The sequence below is a fragment of the Plecotus auritus genome (genome assembly GCF_963455305.1).
Source record: "Plecotus auritus genome assembly, chromosome: 10".
Taxonomy (NCBI): domain Eukaryota; kingdom Metazoa; phylum Chordata; class Mammalia; order Chiroptera; family Vespertilionidae; genus Plecotus; species Plecotus auritus.
In genome coordinates this window covers 39,537,059-39,559,108 of record NC_137785.1, presented here as the reverse complement: position 1 = coordinate 39,559,108, position 22,050 = coordinate 39,537,059, and the positions used below count along the sequence as shown (strand labels likewise).

The 22,050-nt window shown below is 44.3% G+C and overlaps 1 protein-coding gene across 2 annotated transcripts in view; it reads left to right on the top strand.

The window, feature by feature from the left end:
* Positions 1–22,050, top strand: part of WWOX (WW domain containing oxidoreductase) — a 947,098-nt gene that overhangs the window by 34,497 nt on the left and 890,551 nt on the right. For both annotated transcript variants that reach the window (XM_080645807.1, XM_080645808.1), the window contains exon 5: positions 12,226–12,332. In XM_080645807.1, coding sequence (XP_080501933.1) covers positions 12,226–12,332 — 107 coding nt within the window. The remainder of the gene's footprint in view (positions 1–12,225; positions 12,333–22,050) is intronic.

Below are 22,050 nucleotides of genomic sequence, written 5' to 3'. Positions count from 1 at the left end.
GAGATATAAATCACATGGAGAACGTTTTAGCTAATGTTGTATTAACCATAAGCCTAATGAATTGAGAATTTGCTACTTGCCAAGAACTCTGCAAGTTATCTCATTTGATTTTCTTAACAGCTCTTTAAGCATACATCTTCATATTCCCCTTTGACAGATGAAAAAACTGAGATTCATAGAAGTTAAGTAAGTCAGTTTCCTGCGCCTGCTGTAACAAAGTACCACAGGCTGGATGGCTTAAACAGCAGAAGCTTATTGTCTTAGTAGTAGCCCTGCACACGAATCCGTGCACCAGTAGCTCTCTGCGGGGCCTGGCCGCTCCACGCCCGCTGCCCAGAGGCTCTGCGCGGCCCAGAGGCCCATCTGCGGCCGGGCATGGAACTCTTGCCTTGTCGCCGTGGCGACGAAGCAAGCATTCCGCCAGGCTGCTCATGCTGCCTGCTTTTAGCGTCTGCCCCCCCGGGACTGGGGGACTCCGGTGGGGCTGAGAGGACTGGGTGCCGCCATCTTTGTGACAGAGTGATGATTAATTTGCATATTACCTTTTTATTAGATAGGATAGTTCTGGAGAATAGAAGTCTGAAATCTAGGTGATGGCAGGGTTGGTTCCTTCTGAGGGCTGGGAGGAAGGATCTTTGGTTTGTAGATGGCCGCTCTCCTGTTCATATGGTGCTCTCCCCATATGTATGCAGTGCCCAATTTTTCCCTTTTTATAGGGATATCAGTCATATTGTATTAGGGCTCAGCATAATGACTTCACTTTAGCCTAATTACCTCTACAAAGACCCTATCTTCAAGTAAGGTCACATTCTGAGGTACTGGGTCTTTGGACTTCAACATAGGAATTTTGAGACGGGGGGTGGGCACCACAATTCAATCGAGAACATTCAGTATCCTTCTCAAGACTCAAAGGTTCCCATAAAGTGGCAGAAGCTGGATTCTAACTCAAGTCTGTCTGACTCCATTGAGTGGCCCTTACAGGATGGTGCGAGGAAGAGGCGGTGCAGTGAGGGAACAGTCAACATTCAGAGAGAGAAGTACCCACCCCCTGGCAACATACTTAATTATTACCATATCATTGACTATAACCCTTTGCTGTACATCCCCGTGATTATTTTGTAACTACCAATTTGTACTTCTTAATCCTTTCACCTTTTTTCACTCAGCCCCCAAACCCCCTCCTCTCTGGCAACCATCTGTCTGTTCTCCATGTTTATGGTCTGTTTCTGTTTTGTTTGTTCATTTTCACTTAACCTTAATTACCTCCTTAAAGGCCCCATCTTCGAAACAGTCACACCAGGACTCAATATAAATTTTATTTAATTAAAAGAAAACCCATATTTTTATTGATTTCAGAGAGGGAGAGAGAGAGAGAGAAACATCAATGATGAGAATCATTGATTGGCTGGCTTCTGCATGCCCCCTACTGGGGATGGAGACCATAACCTGGGTATGTGCCTTTGACCAGAATCGAACCTTGGACCCTTCTATCCGCAGGTCGACGCTTTATCCACTGAGCCAAACCAGCTAGGGCTCAATATGAGTTTTAAGAGGACACAATTCAGTCCATAACAATCAGTGTGACTCCTAATCTGCTTTTCCTTTAAGAAATTTCTTAGATTCCATGCCTATTTCCTTTTCTGTATTTGTCTTAAAGCCCTAAAGAAAATCTAGTGTACTTATCCCAACAGAGCCTTTGAAACATTATGTGCTTGAGGGGCAGGCTGCAGGTTTGAGCCGAATAAAAACTCTAGTTGAGAATGTCTCCTCAAGCTATCTAATCTAGGAAGGAGAATCTCCATCAGAATCTTCGTGGCTGTTGCCCAATCGCTCAGGCTCCCACCCCTGGGGGCAGAGACCCCTCTGGGGGCACCGTTTGAATGGAAGCTCTGTGCAAGCTGGAGTCCTCTGTCCTTGCTGGATGCCTTCCTCAGCTCTGAGCGCTCTCTCCTCTGAATGGAAGTTGAGCCTAATCCCTCATTAGAAATATTACCTATGTGGGGACTCCGACCGAGGCCGTCTTGGCCCAGAGGCAGCAGCTGCATGGCGGGAGCCAAGCACAACTTCGAGCTGGCTGAGTCTCCAGGAGTCAGGCAGAGTCAGCGCCCGGAAGGCGCTCTGAGCCTCTGACATTCACGCCAAGCAGGTGCCTGATCACAGCTGATGGTTAGATTACACATTTCCTGAGAGGTATAGATTTTAAAATTGGTATGTTTCACCAATCCCTACGCATGGAGTTCCAAAACAAAATGTTATCAAACTGAAAACGAAAACCTTCCTTTCTCCCCATCCCAGCCAGTCGCATTTTGTTTAGGAGAGTTTCTTTAGCAAATGGTAGCTCCCTTGGGGACCCAGGCTCTGTGGCCACCAAGTGTGTAACGATTCTTTGTTCTCCTCCTGTGTTCCCTGGCTTGTGGGAGGAAGTGGAGATTTTCTTTACTTCTTCTGAGAGCCAATGTAGGTTCCTTCCACCCAGGACTGCAGTGGACTGTTTGTCACGGGAGAACTCACCAGAAACAGAAACTTACGGCTCTTTTGATGCTGTTTTTAGAGAATAGTAGTTACTAAATATTTCTTCAATTGAATTGGAAAAAGATGATTTAGATTCCATTATGGCATTATCTAGGAATGATAACTAACAATAAACTCAGTGCTGCGTTTACTTTTTAAATATCTATAGGGTACTTAATATATAGGAAAAATATAAGGTAGTCTTGTATTTGGTAGGATTTTTGTTAATTATGAATGGAAAAATGTGACATTTTGTTTAGAAATGTCAATTTACAGTTAGGCAAAAATTTCATAATTTTATAATCACTGTTATGTGTCCTTATCACTACACCAAATTTTATGATTCTAATGATTATGAGACTGAATTTTATTAAAAGTGGTATAACTATTGGAGCCTCCTCTAAATGAAAATCAAGTTTTAGGAGCTTTCTTACAATCCATAATCCTCCCTTCCTTCTCCCTCCCTTCTTCTTTTTCCTCCTTCCTTTTCCCTCCCTCCTCCCTCCCTGCCTCCCTCCCTCCCTCCCTCCCTCCCTTCCTTCCTTCCTTCCTTCCTTCCTTCCTTCCTTCCTTCCTTCCTTCCTTCCTTCCTTCCTTCCTTCTTTCCCTCCTTCCTCTTTCTTTTTTGCCATTCATTAACCCTGAAAACTCACATCACAGGTGCATTGCCCATCCCTGTTTACATATGAAGAAACTGAGGTGTAGAGGGTTTAGATGACTTACCCAGGCTGGCAATTGGCAAAACCTGGTTTTGAACCCAGATTTCCAAGTCACAAGCCCCAAACCTTTTTTACTTTTAATTTTTATTGTTGTTTAAAATTTTATTTAGCTTTTAAAGTTATATACAGTGTGCCCCCCCCCAAATGTATACACACTTGAATAGCTGATAGCTTAATTTTGAACATAAAATGTATTTTTATAAACACTACCTTTATAATTATTCAAGGTGTGTGTATACATATTTTTGGGACACCCTATATATTTTTAAGTTGAGTTGAGATGATGTCAGTGTTGGTATTTTAAGAAAAAGTGACAACAGAAATACAGAAGGCAAAACCACTGTCAAACTTGATGAAACTGAAGGTGATGATGTTAGATATGTCATCTAAGAGGTGACCTGGTTATATACATTATCAAGTATACTTTTTTCCTAATAGGACAAGGTAAGGCTTATCCTTTAATGTGATGTTTTGAGTTAAACTCAATTTGCTTTAAAGTTCTTTACATTTTGTTTGAGCAAATCTTTCATTTCAGTTGTTACCGCTTCCTAACTAATCTCAGTTACTGTTTTTGTTTCCGAGTGAGGAGTTGTAGGAGTCACTGATTTCTGGGCCTGACCTAGAGGGCTCAGCGTTGACGGACCCGTCCTTCGACTGAATTTAAGTTGTACTTCCCAAAAATTGCATCTTAAGTAGGTGTACGTGATGGAGAAGGAAAAGTCAGTTTGGACACTTTAAAAGTGAGCCTCAGGAAAGTGCCGAGTTTTCCCAGCCTGGTGTTTCGAGTATTTCCACATGACTCTGGGAGCATAAAGAATCTAATCTTTTTAAGAGGCCAAGTAATATACCACTTTTTAAAATGGTGAGAGCCAAGGTTGATCTAAAAAAAAAGGGGGGGGGGGGGGGCAGGGAGGCTTGACTTAGAAAGGCAGTCATATTGCCAACCCTGAGGACGCGGGAGGGAGCAGGCCTGTCATTTCTGGGAGCTCTGGGTGCAATGAAGAAGGTTTTTCATTGTAAACAATCCCTTCCGAAGCACCTCTTAATTGACAGGAGTGGAAAATACGTTGGGAGACAGGCTGATCGTGGCCCCACTGGTAATTAAGAAAGTAAAAGAAAGGGGTCTCTTTTTGGCCAGAGTGGGAGCAGGACCTTCGTGGCCACCCCCGTTTGCTCTAAATCAAAGAACCCCATCTTGGGCAGAGGACAGAGCCACAGAGGCCGCAGTCCTGAAAGGAAATCCTGGCCCAGCTGTGAAAACAATGAACCGCTCAGTAACCTAATACAAGCGTGCCTGCAGATTCCGAGGCGGTTCTCTTCTCCTCTTGAAGTGGCTGTAAATTAATCCGTCAAAGTAAAAAAAGCCTAACTTCAGGGTAAATCTTTCCACCTCTGAAAACCAGAAACACTTTGGTTCTCTTAGTGGATACTACTGTGAGTGTGGGATTATGAGAGGCGGCACTGTGTGTGTGTGTGTGTGTGTGTGTGTGTGTGTGTGTGTGTGTGTGTGTGATTTGTTAGTTACAATGGCTTGCTCTCAGAAGCACATCAAGGAGAGCCAGGCAGCATGTGCTGGGTTTGAACCAAGAGAGCCATGGTATTCCTTCCATTATTAATGTCCACTATGTAGTTGAGAGCCTTTAAAGGCATAGTGGTCTCTACGTCCAATCAGCTAGATTAAATTATTTATTTTTTTTACCAAGAAGTTTTTGTTTCTTCTATTTCATCCTGTTTTAATTTTTTCTTCTCAAAGCTCTGGGCCAAGTTTATGAATGTGCCATGTACGCTTTGTTAAAAAATCCAATGTGGCGTTCCTTTCTTCTTATTGGGAGGGCTCTTTAGCTTAGACTTTAATACCGATAGTCCTCTAAAGTTTGGCCTTGAAGCCTTCTAGAAATTAAATAAAAATTTGAGTGAAATTTGTAATGGCTGTGGTGTTCAGAGTGCCCCATGTAAAATGCCTTACTTATGAAAGCACAGGGACAGGGTTGAAATAAGCCCGCACTTGTACATTGTTGACCTTGGAGAACATGGAGAGAAGCTGTTACTGTGGATTAGTTATGCACACAGAGGGCTTACACAGAGAGGTGTTTGTGAACGCAGAGGATGGTGTCAGTGCTGAGCCCCGTGATGAAATATTAAATGAGAGAGAAGATAATTTGATAATGTGTCACCGTTTGGGGCAGGAGTCCATAAACTAAGTACATTTATGTAATAAAGTAGCCGAAGCGGCCTCCATTCTTTGCCTTGACATAAGGACGCAGAGAAGAAATAGGCACTGGCCTCTGTTGACACAGAAACTCGTGCATTTGGACCATTTCTGCCTCTTTCAGAAGGACAACTGCTCAGTAAGTTTAGTTTAAAACAATGGGAACAATGTACACATACCTCATCAGAGTCACAAAGAATATACATCAGATTCTGTAAGTCACATTCTAGGGTACAGTGAGCAGGCAGTGGGCTGGTGGACAGTGTTCCCAGCCGGTTTGTCCTGCCTGAAGGAGCTCTGACTTTGTGCCTTTAACCCCACGTGGTGAGTGTGGTGGTTTGGAGGCTGGATGGGGGCCACCTGCTTTGAACTCAGGCCACACCCCTTGGGGATCCTCCTCCATTTTTGCCTCTGATCTTGCGAATCTCTTAACCTCTGGGACTTCTGGTTTTCTCACACAGGAAATGATGACAATGACGCTTCATAGGGTTTTTGTGAAGTGCATCTTAGATGAGAGCATGTATTTCTCACCTGGTTTAGTGCCCAACACCTAATAATGCCCCCCTGTCCTCCAACTTACATTCCTTCTAAAGTCTTCTCTAAAAATCAGCCTGCTCAGAAAATGTGTTGTTTGGAATAGAAATATGGTAGATTTCTTTCCATTCCCACTTGCCTTCATTTCTCTGTATTAACATTTATAAAGGCCTGTAAATGAGCAACTAGATATCATTCAGTTTTTTTATATTTAACTTCCTTCTATAATAGGCACACATACACATGTTAAAAAAATTGAAATAGCCTAGATGTTCTCAAATACATTGCCCTTGACCAATGGCTTTCCTGCCCAAATACTAGTAACCAATGTTAATGTGTATTAAGCGCATGCCTTTCCTACCTTTGTGTTTCAGCAATGGGATCATACCTGCATGCAGTTCTGTACTCTGATATTTTTCTTCTTGATTAATGCAACATGTAGATGTTTTCTTGTGTCTCCATCTCATTTCACCTCATTTTATTAAACTGCCGCACAGTATTTTGTTCTGTGCCTGCTGTGTAATTTATTTAACCTCACTGATGGACATTTAGGTGGATTCCAGATTTTTGGCTGTTACAAACAATACTGGTTGAACATTCCATATGTATATTTAATCCTCATCCGAGGATATTTTCCCATTGATTTTTCTAGAGAGAGTGGAAGGGAAGGGTAGAGACAGAGAGAGAAACATTGATTTGGTTGCCTCCCACACGTGCCCTGACTAGGGCTGGGAATCGAGCCTGCAACTGTATTCCTCTCATATTTTTGCTCATGTGGGCAAGTGTATTTGTAGGATAAATTTCTGGATGTGGAATAGCTGGGTCAAGGGCACATCCACGTACGATTTGGTAGCTAGAGCCCAATTGCCCCCAAAGATGTTGAGCCATTTTGAATTCTGCTCCTCTTCTCCCTTCTGTTAACATATGCGGTTGCCTGGTTCCCTCAGACCCTTTCTGACACAGACATTGCTCAGTTTAGTTGCCCTTACAGATTCTGTCTTCACTGAGGCTGCCTAGACCCATGTTAATTGTAATCTTTGGGCCTTTTCCTCACTGTGATTCTTAACACACTGGGATCTGCCCTGTCACTGGCAGGTCAGATGAGAACTTATTCAACCAGCTCAGTGGCGGCACGAGTAGGCAGCCTGGGGTCAGTCCTGCCTCTTGAGAGATCCCGGGCAGTCACTTGGAATTTATTATGTAGCTTTACAAAACATTATATTCCCAAAGCATGTAAGTGCAGCCTGGTGATATTTCAGAAAGATATTCCACGTGAGCGGACCATTCCCTGCTTCTGTATCCTCATCACGTGAATCGGTATCTTTCTTTGATATGTATTTATATTCGAAACCCATTTATGTTATCAGGAGGATTTAGGAACCTCTGTGTGGTACTTGTTGCATTGAAACCAGGGCTGGTGATGACTTATTTTCCTCTGGAGAGACCTGTGTAGTTTTGTAATTTCTTGAGTTGGCAGCTGTGTTTAGGGTTTAGCGGGCACAATTTATAATTCCTTGGAACTCAGAACTATGTCATAGAAATGGCGTGCGAGGTAAATGTGATCACTCAGGTAATTCAAGTGACTGCAGAAACAGCGGTATGGATTCTCTGGTTACTGTTCTGTGGCACTGACCTTACGGTTGTGATGGATATGTGTCTAAATCTTCATCAGAGGTGCCTGGGAGTTAGAGTGCAGTATCATGGTCAGTGTCCTGTCACTGCAGTTTCATTCCCATTAATTAAATCAGTTTGGAAAGTAGGGTCCTTGTGCTTGCAGGAGAATGAAGGAGGAACTCGCATCCTTTAAGCCAGTGGTCGCCAACCTTTCGGATCTCACGGACCACCAGTGGTCTGTGGCCTACTGGTTGGCGACCACTGCTTTAAGCTACTGGTTTATTAACATAAAAATTATTCCCAGATTTGAATTGTCCCCAAATCTAACTCAAGATGAAAGACATTAAGCTTATGTATGTGACGGTAGGTCTCCAGGGAGGGAGATGACTTGTGCTGGCAGATTCTGCAACTTGTTGGTTGGTTCCTAACGACGCTTTAGTGGTCTGTTCTTGGGGAGGGGGAGGGTTGGGGGAGGGAATCACCATCTCCGTGGCCTTTTAATTGTGTTCAGCTACAAGTAACATTTATCTCCAGTGTTTCACAATTATAAATTAATAATAACAACCCATTAGGAATTATGGGTGCTGTAAGCCCCAGCTCCTTTGGGCATCTTAATAAAAATGATAATTAAAATAATAATTTACAGTAAATGGGGACACTGCCCAAGTAAATCCACAGTGTGGAGAAAATTAAAAAACTCAAACCAGAAGGAACCTTCCTGGCGCTGGGAGAGAAATGGCCTTGTTCTGAGCGCGCACTTCAGTGATTGCTGGGCCTGGCTCCCAGCCTGACGGGCTTCGTGCCTGCGGAATCGGTGATTCTCCTTGTTCATCCAGCCTAGCAGTGTGTCTCGCAGGGTGTGGCCCCTGTTCCCGCCCTCTCCACTGCCACACACACCACTCTTCCCTTTGTGTTCCTTGTCTGGGTAAACCAATTGGCAGTCTCACCTGTGGCCCAGCTGCCATCCTTGGAGACCTTGGCTGCTCTCTCTAAGGTGGACGCAGGCAGTCTCAGGCTTTGTAGATTTGTGCTTCCCAGATGGTTTTCTGGTTTCTCCTTAGCTGTTGAGTATCAGCGCCTCCTCACCCCTCCGGGCTGGTCACAAGGCTTTAGTGCAGGGGTGGGCAAACTTTTTGACTCGAGGGCCCCAATGGGTTCTTAAACTGGACCAGAGGGCCGGAACAAAAGCATGGATGGAGTGTTTGTGTGAACTAATATAAATTCAAAGTAAAGGAGCGGAGGGGAGAGCAAGAGAACCCTCTGCTCTTTCGGCTCCACGGGCCGGATAGAACAGCCAAATGGGCCGGATCCGGCCCGTGGGCCGTAGTTTGCCCATGGCTGCTTTAGTGTCTTCATGAATCCTCTCCTATGTGAGAACCAGAGGCATCTGAAATGGATAACATAACAATAATTCATAGTGCCACTCCCTGCCCAGGTTCTTGTACACGCTTCCTGCCACGTGCAAAAGAGCCCCACAGTTTTATTTTGGGGCCCAGGGTTTCATCTCCCACTGTGTTTCCTGTTCCTCATTCTCATGGGCCCATCTCCAACCCTTGACCTTGTTTTGCCATGCACCCAGTCTTTACTGCTTGTCTGGTTCACGTCTATATCCTTTGGCCCCAATGTGGTTCCCGGTCCAGAGGTCCTTCTACCACGCAGTGACGCTTGGGAGCTGCACAGGAGGGTAAGGAACTTGCACCATGTATCCAAATTCCCGCAGAGCCCGAGTCCTCACCCTGGCAAAGCCAAGTGCTGCTGCCAGGTCTCCCCGGCCCAACTAGTCCCCATCTTCTCATGCTTGAGAGCCTAGAGTTCGAGGTGGCCTAAGTAACATCTCAAGCAGATCTGTGTGAAACAGTCTTTGAGATTCGGCAGTTCGGATGTGAACTTTCTGATTGAGGCTGTTTTGTGATTAAGTCCTGAGCCATTGTCTCTAGCAGGCATCTGCCCCAGGTAGAGCGCATCTGAGCATCAAAGGCCCACAGTGGCCGGACAGGTGTGTCAGTAGTGTGGGTGGTGACTTAGGCCTTCAGGATGGTACTAACCCCATGCAAGGTGGTTTAGGGGCCCAGTGTGGCAAGCTTTTTCAGAGAAGTTGGATATCTACTTTTGAATATGGAATCTCCCTGATTTTTTTTAATGCTGGTAACTAATTCATATTAGGAAGGAGGGACGGAGGGAGTCGGGGAGGGAGGCAGGGAAACAAAGGGTGGACCAAACAAAACCGGCCTGTGGGCTTGATTTATCCTGTGATCACCATTCTAGAGAATGAAAACTAGTGTAAGATAAGCAGGTATTCATATTTCTGGTATGTTTTACCTCTTATGATACTTTCATGTCTGCAGGCAAAGCTTAAAACCCAAGACGGAGATATCAAACCTCCATGGGCACTGAATTTTCCCACTTGGATTGGCTGGAACAAGTGCTGGAAAACTGACACTGCCCGTTGTTTTAAAATGTGTTCCCTTATTTTCTTTGTATTATTAACTTAAATATTCTTCTGAAAGCAATCTTGCCACCTCTGTGCAGTTAAGCTTGTTCAATCTAAGCATTGTCATAAAGTTAACTTTTTGTAAGATGAATCAGGTTATTAAATTTAGTAAACCACTGCCTTCGATATTTTGTGCAAATTTTGGCATCGTGCAGAATTGGCTTAGCTTTCTACATTTAACTACTTAAACGGGAGTGAGGGATGCTATTCTCCTGGACTTGCCAGGACTTTCGCAGTAGGTAGCATTATTCAACTTTTTTTTTTTTTTTAACTCCATACTCTAGCGATACGGTTTACTATAAAAATGTTATGGTCCTTCCTGTTAAGCCATCATCTTTTGAAATATCCATGCTTTGTTTCTGCTTCAAAGGCAGTTGTAAAGCATCAGGAGACGGAGTTGCCTGTCGAAGCTTTAAGAGTAGACTAGCGGTGTGTGAGGCATTGCTCATTTAAGGAAGATGGAAGACCCACAGTGTAATTTCCCATGACACAGGGACAGATGGCTTCACCATAGCCACAGTCAGGGATTATCTAGGGAGACCAACCGGGTGCAAACTTGCACCAGCAGCTCGTTGCTGCCATCATGTCAGACGTGTTCTTGCTGGTAATAAAAAGTCCTTTGCCAGAGGTTATTTTGTCAAGTGAAGTAGCATTACTTGACAGGTTTGTTTGGGAAAACATATATACACTAGTAGCCCATCGTGTGATATCGCGTGCAGTAGGCCGCCCGCCGCTTCCATGGGAGCTGGCGGGAACCGCAGCGTGCTGCTCCTGTGGGAGGCGGGCCTGTCATCTCCTCTCCGGGCCTGCGCTGGGCCGAGGAGGCTGCGGGCCGGCCCCTTACCCGCCCCCTGCCGCCCCCCCCCCCCCCCCGCCCGCTGTCCCCCAGAGGCCCTCTGCAGCCAGGGTGTTACCGCAGCGATCAAGCAAGCATCCCACCCTGGCTGCTCTGTGCCTGCTGCCAAGAGGCCCTCCTTCGACGAGATGATGAAGCAAGCATTCTGCCAGGCCGCTCATGCTGCCTGTTGTCAGCAGCAGCCCCCCAGGACTGGGGGACTCCGGCGAGGCTGAGGGGACTGGGCACTGCCATATTTGTGAGGGAGTGGTGGTTAATTTGCATATTACCCTTTTATTAGATAGGATTTTTAATCCTCACTTTTATTGATTTTAGAGTTTTAGAGAGAGAGGGAGACAAAGAGAGAGGTGAGAAAGAAACATTGATCAGTTTCCTCCCATATGTGTCCCAACTGGGGATCAAACCCACAACCTACCATATGTGCCCTGACCAGGAATCAAACCCATAATCTTTTGGTGTATGAAATGACACTCCAACCAACCAAGCCACCTGGCCAGGGCAAGAAAATAAATTTTGATAGGAAAAGTGCATGATTTGCCCCCACAGATTTCTAGGTAGTGTCATTCAAAGTGGAATCTGCAGGATTTTAATATTTATTTGTTTGAAAGGAAGAGGGTCATCAGAACTATTTGAAACAATTTGGATTGTTTTATAGTAGTCCAGAATTGTAGCTTATTAATAATCTGTAAGAGCCATTCATTCCTTTGGCAGATATTTTTTGAATCCTACTGAGTGTTAGTCCCTTGGGATACAGAGATGAAAAAGGCAAAAATTGTAAGGTGTTTGCCGTTAACATGGTAAATTAGATAAATAAAGCCCTGCCTGGCCCAGCATTGTGTCGATAATCTCTCAATCCATTGGAAATACGTTTGCTAACGAATGACTAAGCATTGTGTCCACTATATGCCCGTACTCCCCTACATCATTTTTTAAATAGTTTGATGAAAATGTGCTGAGAAATATTTCTGATAATTGCTCTCACCTGGAAATTTCATAGGGACACAGAATCCATCATTTTCAGTAAGATCAGGGTGTATGAAGTCCTGGATTTCAAGTGAAGTCGTTTTTGGCCACATCATGTAACCTCCATTTGGCTGTCAGCGTTTCCTTAGCCTGATGGATGCAGCCCGTCAGTCAGTAAGATTTTTCCCCATTCCTGCTCCCATCCAGTTCAGAACTGTGGTGCTACACAACCTGGTTGAGAACCAGTAGGGTGATGTGTATGGTGCTCAATAGAGGCCATTCACCATGATTCAGTGTTTTCTAATGTTGACTTTCCTTTAAACCATAGGGTTTGAAACCGCCAAGTCTTTTGCCCTCCATGGTGCTCACGTGATCCTGGCCTGTAGGAATATGAGCAGAGCCAATGAAGCTGTGTCACGCATTTTAGGAGAATGGGTAAGCAAGCACTTGACTGTGTCTTTTAATTGTCAAATACACACGCCAGGATGAACACATGGCGGTTGTAGTGCAGTGTGTAAAGTTTATTGCTCTTGGAATAATGTTTTCTTTAGATAGAAAGCCACGTTCACTTCGTTTACTTGATGAATGAGAAGGGCAGGCAGGCCTGCCTTCATCCACACTTGTTTACAGTTCATTGTCAGTGTCAACTGCTCTATAGTCAGAGGTTGGTGAATGTTTACTCATTTAGCTCATGTATTAAGAAAAATAAAGTGTGGTTAACGCCCCTAAATACAACTGAGAGCTTGTTATGCTTATGGACTTTAGGGCGAGGAAGGAGCAGACTTTAACCCTGTCTCTGGGTTTTGCTTTTTTATCTCTGTGTAGATGTTGGTATTGATACATCTAAGAGGAAATAGTCACTGAGGGCTTGCAGTGCTCTTGGGGCTCAGGATATAGCTTCAAACAAAACAGAACTCCCTACACTCATGGGCTTACCTTCTGGTAGGAGAAACCAACCCTGATGTCAGGTGGTTTTAATACAGTGAAACATAACAAAGCGGCGTGAGGGGTAAGGAGGGGCAGCGTGGACTCTTTCAGGTTGGGTGGTCAGCAGAGACCCCTCTAAAGGTGTGACATTTGATCCGAGACCTGAATATAGTAAAGTAGTGAGCTCTGCCAATGACAGGGAAATACTGTTTTTTAAAAGATAGATTTTTATTGCTTTCAGAGAAGAAGGAAGAGGGAGAGAGAGAGAAAAAAACATCAGTGATGAGAGAGAACCATTGATCATCTGCCTCCTGCATGCTCCATACCGGGGATCAAGCCCACAACCCAGTCATATTCCCTGAACAGGAATAGAACTGTGACCTCCTAGTTCATAGATCGATGCTCAACCACTGAGCCATGCCAGCTGGGCAGGGGAAATACTGTTTAAACAATGGGAACAGCACGTGGAAAGACACAGAGGAAGGGAACAGCATGTGGAGGATTCAAGGGTCCACAGGGAGGCTAGTGTGGCTGGGGCCAAGGGGAAGCGGGGAGATTGCAGGGATGTTCCGAGGGCCTCACACAGGGCCTCAGAGACCATGGTGAGGGAGATATTTGGGGCTTTGAGCCAAGAGTGACACAGTCTGAGTCATTTTTTAACACAATCACTGGGCTTTGGTGTGAAGTATAGACCAAGTTCATTTATTCAGTTGTCACTTATTTACATACTAGAGGCCCAATGCATGAAATTTGTGCAAGAGTAGGCCTTCCTTTCCCGGGCTGCTGGCACCAGCTTCCCTCTGGCACCCGAGACCTGGGCTTCCCTACAGCACCCAGGACCTAGGCTGCCCTCCAGCTGCTGGCAGGCACCCGGGACCCGGGCTTCCCTCACAGCCCTGGCTTTGTCCGGAAGGATGTCTGGTCTAATTAGCATATTATGCTTTTATTATTATAGACTAGAGAACCAGTGCACGAATTAGTGCACGGTTGGGTTCCCTTGGCCTGGCCAGAGATCAGGGCCAATTGGGGCTGTCTCGCCCAGTCCCGATCGGGGTTGATTGGGGCCAGCGGACCGGTGGGGGGTGTGGAACTATGGGAGGTTGGCTGGCCAGGGGGAGGGACTGGCCAGCCGCGGGAGGTTGGCTGTGGGAGCACACTGTCCACCTGGCTGGCCGGAGTGAGGGGTTGTGGGAGGTTGGCCAGCTGTGGGAGGTTGGCTGTGGGAGCACACTGACCACCAGGGGGCAGCTCCTGCATTGAGCATCTGCCCCCTGGTGGTCAGTGCGTGTCATACCTACTGGCCAGTCACCTGGTCGTCCAGTCCTAACAGTTGCTTAGGCTTTTATATATATAGATTCTTGAAGTGCACCATGGTCTTAGGTACTGGGGCCTACTGTTAAGGAAAAACAGACGTTACCACTATCTTTGTAGAACTTTCAGCTCACAGTGAAAGACAGATTTAACCTGAGAAATATAAGCCTCTGTGTAAACTTGAAATAATGGCAAATGGTACTGTGAAGTATGTGGTACTCCAAAATGGAGGATAGCGCCAGGTAGGTTGGGGGGGCATCAGAGCCCCCGAGAAAGAAGTAATTGAGCTGAGATCTCAAGAAAGGCTAGGGGGTCCCTAGCCGGTTTGGCTCCATCCCCAGTGGGGGGGCGTGCAGGAGGCAGCTGATCAATGATTCTCTCTCATCATTGATGTTCCTATCTCTCTCTCTCCCTCTCCCTTCCTCTCTGAAATCAATAAAAATATATTTTAAAAAAAAAGAATTTTTCTTTCAAAAAAAAGAGAAAGAAAGACTAAGGGGAAGGTGGGAGAAAGGTCACACCGGGCAGAGGGAATAGGAGGAGGAGGAGGTGGTGGAGGCGATGACAGTCACGTGGCTGGGAGCAGAGCGTGAAGAGGTTGGATCATCCTTGCCAAGACTGTCTTTGTTTTCTGAACACCATGGAAGATTTCTTGCCATCTGAAGAAGTAGACCATGGTTTGTTTAAGAGAATGTCTGAGATTCTGGACTGAAAATTTATGAAAGCCAAGAAAAGGAAGATTTGTTTCTGTTTGAAAAATTCTGTATATTTCAAATGAACTCTTGTCCTAATTTCACCTGATTCATTATTTGGTATTAAATTAAATATACGAAACAGGGCCCCATAATTTTTAGAATTGTATAAAGTGAATAAATGGTAATACATGCATGTGGTTTATATCTTCATACAAAATGGGATGGTATTAAGTAAAAAGTGAAAGTCCTTCCCAGTTTTTCTCTTGGAAAGTAAATATTATTAACCATTTCTTATGTATTCTTCCAGATAAAGGTTGTATATACTTACACACACACACACACACACACACAATATACTTTGATTATTTTTTACTTAGTACTATAGATCTTTTCTTATTTTCTTCTCTACCTCATTGTATTTAACTGCTATGTAATAGTCCATCATCTTCTTATGCTGTAATTTATTTAACCAGTCTCCCTTTTTGAAGGATATTTGGGTTGTTTTCCTTGCTTTGCTATTCCAGGTGATGCTGTCTGTAAGTTCAGTCTCTCTTGCATTTTCATTCAAAATTGGGTCTCAACTATGGTGCAGTGAGCATTCTTGATGCATACTTCTGTGAGTACAGTCAGAGGGTAGAGTCTTAGCAGTGGACCCATTGATTCAGAGGCATGTAAGTTTTTGAAAGTTTGGTGGCTATTTCCCAGTGCGTTATCTAGTGTTGCTGTGCCAGTTTCTATCCACACTGTCACTCTAAAGAGTACCTCACACCACAGAGTGTCCAGCTTGTGAAACTTTGCCCATTGATGTTGTATTTAAACTAGAGAAATCAAATCCAGTGGCCCTAGTAATAACCATATCCTATATAATAAAAGGCTAATATGCAAATCAACCAAATGGTGGAAAGACGGGTCGCTATGATGTGCACTGACCACCAGGGGGCAGATGCTCAACACAGGAGCTGCCCCATGGTGATCAGTGCGCTCCCACAGCGGGAGCACCGCTCAGCCAGAAGCCGGGCTCACGGCTGGCGAGCGCATTGGCGGCAGCACTAAGGATGTCCGACTGCGAGAGGGCACAGGCTGGGCTGAGGACCCCCCTCCCCCTCAGCCCAAGTGCACGAATTTCGTGCACTGGGCCTCTAGTTATACAATAATGTTAATATTGAAACCAGTCTTGGAAGGTAATGCTAAACACAATTATTTATGTATTTTAAACATTGTCTTCCTTTTCCAGAGTCATCTGTATCAATCCCATTATAACTATTGTTTGATGCTCAGAGGAAGAAATTCCTGGATTTGCCCTAATCAACTGTGGGTCTTTGGCAAATCTCTCAATCTATTTGGTGCCTCAGTTTCCTCATCTCCAATGAGGAAGATTGAATGGAATGATCTCAAAGACCCACCATTTCGTGTATTATTTTGTTTTGTGTTTTTTTTTTTTTCATTTTAAGCCATAATTGGGTGGGTACCTGTGAATCAGTTTCAGAGAACAGAATTTATCATTGTGCAGTTTCATTCTACCATACAGTAACTTGAAGTCGACCAGCAAATAGTACTCCCAGAGAGAGAATTACCCCAAAATATTCACTGCTAGGGACGTGAGCAAAGGAAATGGGAACAAAATCAAAACTAATACTCACATGGCAGAAATGTTTCCATCAAGTTTTGTAGGTTGTAGACTGAAGAAACTCAACCCTTTTACCATCTCTCTCATCTGTTCGGGTATTCTCTGTGAACCCCATTGTACCGTGTTCCCGATCCGCCCTGGTTTGTGGAATGGAAGCTCAAATTTGGCATTGAAAGCTGTCATTACCGTTTTATATCATTGCACTATGAACATAGTGCTGAACGTGTGAGAACCTCCCTCGGCAATCTGTTGAGCTGGGGTTCCAGGCCCTCACCCCACTTCCCCACCCTCGATATGTGCTGGTCTGGTTGCCTTCAGGCCCTTCCTTACCTCTTTTCTGCCAAGGTACTTTATCTGTGACATCATTAAATACCACCTTCTTGTGTTTCTCAAGGGCAAGTTATCTACTCTGGTTTTCCCAGCTGCTAGTCAGCTTGAGCTCGTTCGCACTTTATTTGGAATGAATCCTAACAGTATCGGAACTGGGACGGCACCACAACATATTGGTACCTCCCAGGAGGTTCTAAGAATGATCCAAAGTTTTTTGTTGCAGCAAAAGCTCACTCAGGAGTCTTTAGGCCATTTGGCTCAGCCTTGGCTCGTACATGCCGAGGCTCCCGGGCAATCAGCTTGGCTCAGGAGTTGGAGTTCATGCTTCCTTCCCCAGCTTGCTCTTCTATGCCTGGCCCTTCTCTTCCTGCCTTCACTATCCATTTCTAGAATCGCTCTGTTCCAGAGCAGTCCTATCCCCTCTTAGCCGGGGAAATGTGACTCACACCCCCCTTGGGGCCCCCAAGAACCACCTTTTATTGTGTCTCTGTCATGTGCTGTGTCCTGGGCAAGACACTTTATATCCTTATTCAGGAGCATGCAAATTCCTGGTTTTCTCCACTTCACAGAAGAGCCCATGGGGGGCTCAGGAGGGTGAGGAGACTTGCCCAGAGTCTCGCAGCTGGTGAGCACAGCTCCTGGTGCGTCCACCTGTCCTCCAAACCCGAAGTCCATCTACTCCACCCCACAGCCTGGCTTTTCTACCACATCTGGCATCATACATGTTTATTACCTTTCAGGCTTTGCTTTCAAAATCGCTAGGTGCTATTTGAGTGATTAATTTCAGGATTAATCTTATTTCTCAAGTGAAGCTACTCTGACATACCTTATTGTCCCAAACAAAACCTTTTCATTGAAAATGTCCTTTATAGAGTTTTCAAATCACTTTTGGGGCAATGCAACTATTTAGTAAAATGTAACTCAAATGGAAACATGTTCCATATGTAATTATATTAAGAGCTGCTATGTAATTACTGCTACTAATAATGATTTCATGGGAAAAGGCCCTCCTGCTGAAATGTTTTGGATGTTCCAAAGTTGGAAATAAGAGAAGAATTGAAAATAATTAAAATAATAACATGGACACTGCAGAAGTAAACCACCCTTCTAAAGGGCCAATCCATTAGCATAATTAAAAAAGGAGGGAGGATGGACCCATCAGCCCCCAATCGTATTTGAATGAAGTGTCTCTGGAAATGGGGTTCCTGCCTATGTAAGCAGTCCACCATCGTAGGTGTGTGCCATACCTGATTCACACCCTAAGTGTGTTGCTTACTAGTGTCCCTGACTCTAAGGCAAGAACCTACTATTTTTCTCATTATTCCAAGGAGTCCGTAAGGCTGGCCGGGTAGGAAATTTGTAGTTTATCTTCCTATTTTCGAATGGAGTGGATTCTCTTTTATGTAGCAGTATGTCTGAATGTTGGGATTTCATGTGCCTTCTCTAAGTCTGGGACACCGACAGGTGTGGTTTTACTGTCCTTGACTCAATTAGTATTTATCGGAGTGGGGTTTGGCTGTTGTTTTTAATGGCTGTCTGGCACATCCCCCTTTCCATGCTGAGATCTGAGGATCTCTAAGGGAATTGTATAAAAATGCACTTTATAAACAGTCGCAGCAAGATCCCACATCCCAGTGTAGGGCTCTTGAAAGGCCTCAGTGGGGCTCCCACTTGCTCCTCCCTCTCACCTTATTACAGTTTCTAAATTTTAGATTCCTAAGGCGTGGGGTCTAAAACTTCTGGTCCTGGGGAGGAATGAGGTTGAATAGAGCTGGAGCAGACAGGCCTGAGGTCTCCCATGCACCTGCCAGTTGTATGCAGGCAGAACAGACGGGGTGGAGGGGGGACTTAAAGAAGGGGAGGGGTCACTTTTGGTTCCCAGACTGCCTCCCTTTTGCCAGGCGTTTAGATCTCCTTACCAAGTAAAGAGCCAAACAGGAAGTGGAAGAGAGCTCACCTGTGTGGCTGCCCCCCTGTGAAATGCGAGGCCCAGTGACTGTTCTGAAGCTAGCATCTACTGGGGACTGAGCAGCCCAAATTGGTGGAAATGGGCTGATGGCAAGAGGTGCTGGTGGCCCTTCCTTGGAGTTATTATGAGACCCACTCCTAATTCCCCAGAATGTGTCTTACTACCATTCCCCTGTCAAAAGGGAGGGGTGCCCCAAGAATGTTGAGTTTGGTGTGGTTTGGTCCCCAAGACAGACTTGGAGCCGTCTTCTCTGACCTGTCTTTTTATTTAGCCTAGACTTCAGGTCATCCCAGAGACTGGTTAGGATGAATACCTTCGGCCAGGGCAGCACAGAGGAGACCCAGCTCAGCGGTTCGTGTTCATGGGCGTCTCACTGAGAGATCCAGGGGCTGTGCCGGAGGCAGACTGGGTGGGCTTCAAGAGGCCTCCTGCGCACGTGCGCCTTGTGGCGGGCACTTCCTCTCCAGTTCATAACACCTGCTCTACAATGCGCTGCATTAACATGGCAAAGGTTAGAAACAGATACAACCTGTGAGACTGAGCAAGTTTCTTAATGTCTCTAAACCTTAATTTCTTCATCTGTAAGTTACAAATACTAATATCTATGCTGGAGATATAGTTGACTGTACGTATTAAATGCATTGACTGTACATGTGCTTAACACATTGCTGGGAATAGATTAAGCGTTTAATTAAATGTTAGCTGCTGCTGTTAATAATACTAATAGTAATAATAATAGTAATACTTTCTTATTCATACATGAGAGTACAGAGTGATGCTTACTTTTCTTAACTATCCAAGTAGCTGAAGAGGAGCTGTAGGGAGGATCTTTATCATCAGCATGATGCCAGTGGAGCTGCCGTGAATTACTTTTCTGTCTTCATCTGTCTGGACTCCTACATTTTAATAGATGTGTATTTAGTTTGTTGATTAGTATTTTCCAGTGGAGCTCATATTAGCACTCAACTGTCATTTGAAAAGCCATCTTAATTATTTATGTGATTGCTTTTTCTTTTGTATTTACAAAGAAATACACTTTGCATATATTTAAGAAAGATGATTAAGGGATCAGTCATCAGGAACAGCAAGCAACGGTTTATATCAAAATGGCTATTGAGAAAGCAGGGAGATGAGGGGTAAAAAGAAAAGATTTATTAGCCAGAGGTAATGGAATATCCATGCGTTAGAGAGACCACATGCTCTGTTGATTGTGGCCACATCGTTGGATGCTGGAGAGACTGAAGTGCTGTAATTATTCTCGTTGTCAATACAGTTGATAGCGGGTTTATTTATCTAGTTGGAGTGAAGGCATGTGGAAAGCTGACAGTATTATGTCATATTGCAGTTTCGTTGATTAACATGGAGAATAACGATTTTCGTATTATTTTCAGCTATGGAATACTAGATACCAAGCAGTGTGTTAGGCATGTGGGTGAGACACTTTGCTGTGCTTTCAATAGATATGAACACCCTGCATTTTCATGACATGATCTTAAGCAGTGATGGGCTAGGATGTTGAGTAATAAATTACTTGCACTTTTAAGAACAACTGGAGAAACCCAGCTAATTTCAGGCTCCCTCAAATCCCCTTAGTGACTTTGTGATCTGGGATAGCTTTGATGCTGGCAGGAATTTTCCCCAATCTCCTTTGATAATAAGAGCTTGAATCCCATAATTTGCCTTTACAGATTGAAGGCTGTAGGAGTGATGCCTACTTTTATCTGATACATGTGCTGGGGGGAGAGGGGCAGCACCTATTGTGGGTAATTTATAAGCCTTATGCCTGTCTAAGCTGGTGACTTGTCTTGGAAAAGATGATCACTATTCAACGCCTCACAAGTTATAGGGCTCATCCCCATTGTTTTGAATGATCTTTAGCTAAACAAAAATATAAAAACTATTAATATTATTAATAGTCATAGATAATTGGGAAAAGTTCATCCTAAATCCAACATTAGATTTTTTCCTCATTTCTTTGCTTTAAAAATTGTTTTTATGTATAGTATTGGATTTTCAATAAATAAAGTGTGATATCAACAAGTCTGTGAACCAGCAAGAACTATGTTAACCACTTGCTTCAATCAATAAGCACATACACACATACAGACAAAGGTAAAGATAAACCTCTAGAGTTCTCCCTTGGGACATTTTTGTTCACAAAATGTCCTATTATTATGGTCATCTGTGGTGGGGTTGGGTATTGATAGGTATCTCTATACTAGGTACTATGCTGAGCATTTCACAATGAAATATTTATGTTATGTGTTAGACCCATTTTGCAGATAAAGCACTGGAGGCTATAAGAGGGGAAAAGGCTCGCCTGACCTCACACAGCTGGGAGCTATGTGGCAGGTCCAGGATTGGAAGTCATATTTTCTCAACCCCAAAGCTGTCTTGTTACTCAATCATGTGTGTTGTGTCAGAAGACTGGCCCCTCCTTTTCAAGGATTTAGCCCAGGATTATATTCACAGAGATTTGCATGTTTATGTATAACTACTTCTCTGTTCGTGATCCGAGGCGACCTGTGGTTCCCTAGGAAAGAGAGCTTCATGGGTGGCTCTTTGTAATCTGATGGAGTTGATGGAATTCACGAAAGGGAGCTCTTTCCTCCCCAGACTTCCATTTCAAGTGGCGTAGAGTGTACGTACTGTTCTACTTAAGTTGGCTATTGACCTTTCTTGTCACAGGCCCAGGAAAGATTCTTTATCAGATAAATTATTCATCCCCCTCGTAGACATAATTGGTTGCTAAAATATTCTGAGTTTTCTCTGTCTTCAGAATGCCTAAAACTTGTGCTTAGTACTTACCCTCTAAGCTTTCCATTTTACTTCTCATTGTGAAAAATCTGCCTTGACCTAATCTTGAGTGTTATTCATTGTTCTTTGATCACTGTCTCTGTGTGTTCATTTTTTTTTTTTTTCTGAGGCCACCGCTCTCAGTCTTGAACGGTATCTTTCAAACTTTATATTCACTGTAACCTTTGTATAACGAGGGTTGTGATTAACCGCAGAGTTGAGAGTGAAAGTCAAGCCTAGGTGGCCGGCTCCAAACCATCACTCCCAATCATGTGAAACCCACAGCAGACGCATCCTTTCATTGCTAGGTGGTCCCCCGAGTTCTTATTAAGCAATTTTAACATAGTTTGAAGAGACGGATTTCATCTTCAGATGGTGTTCAGCCAATGCTGAAAGACCTGCTTCTGGCCACTAGGCATTTAGGCTCTGTTATTTAAGAGGGAAAAATATGCTAGAGACTGTTTTTCATATTTATTATGGGGCATTTGCAGAGAATCT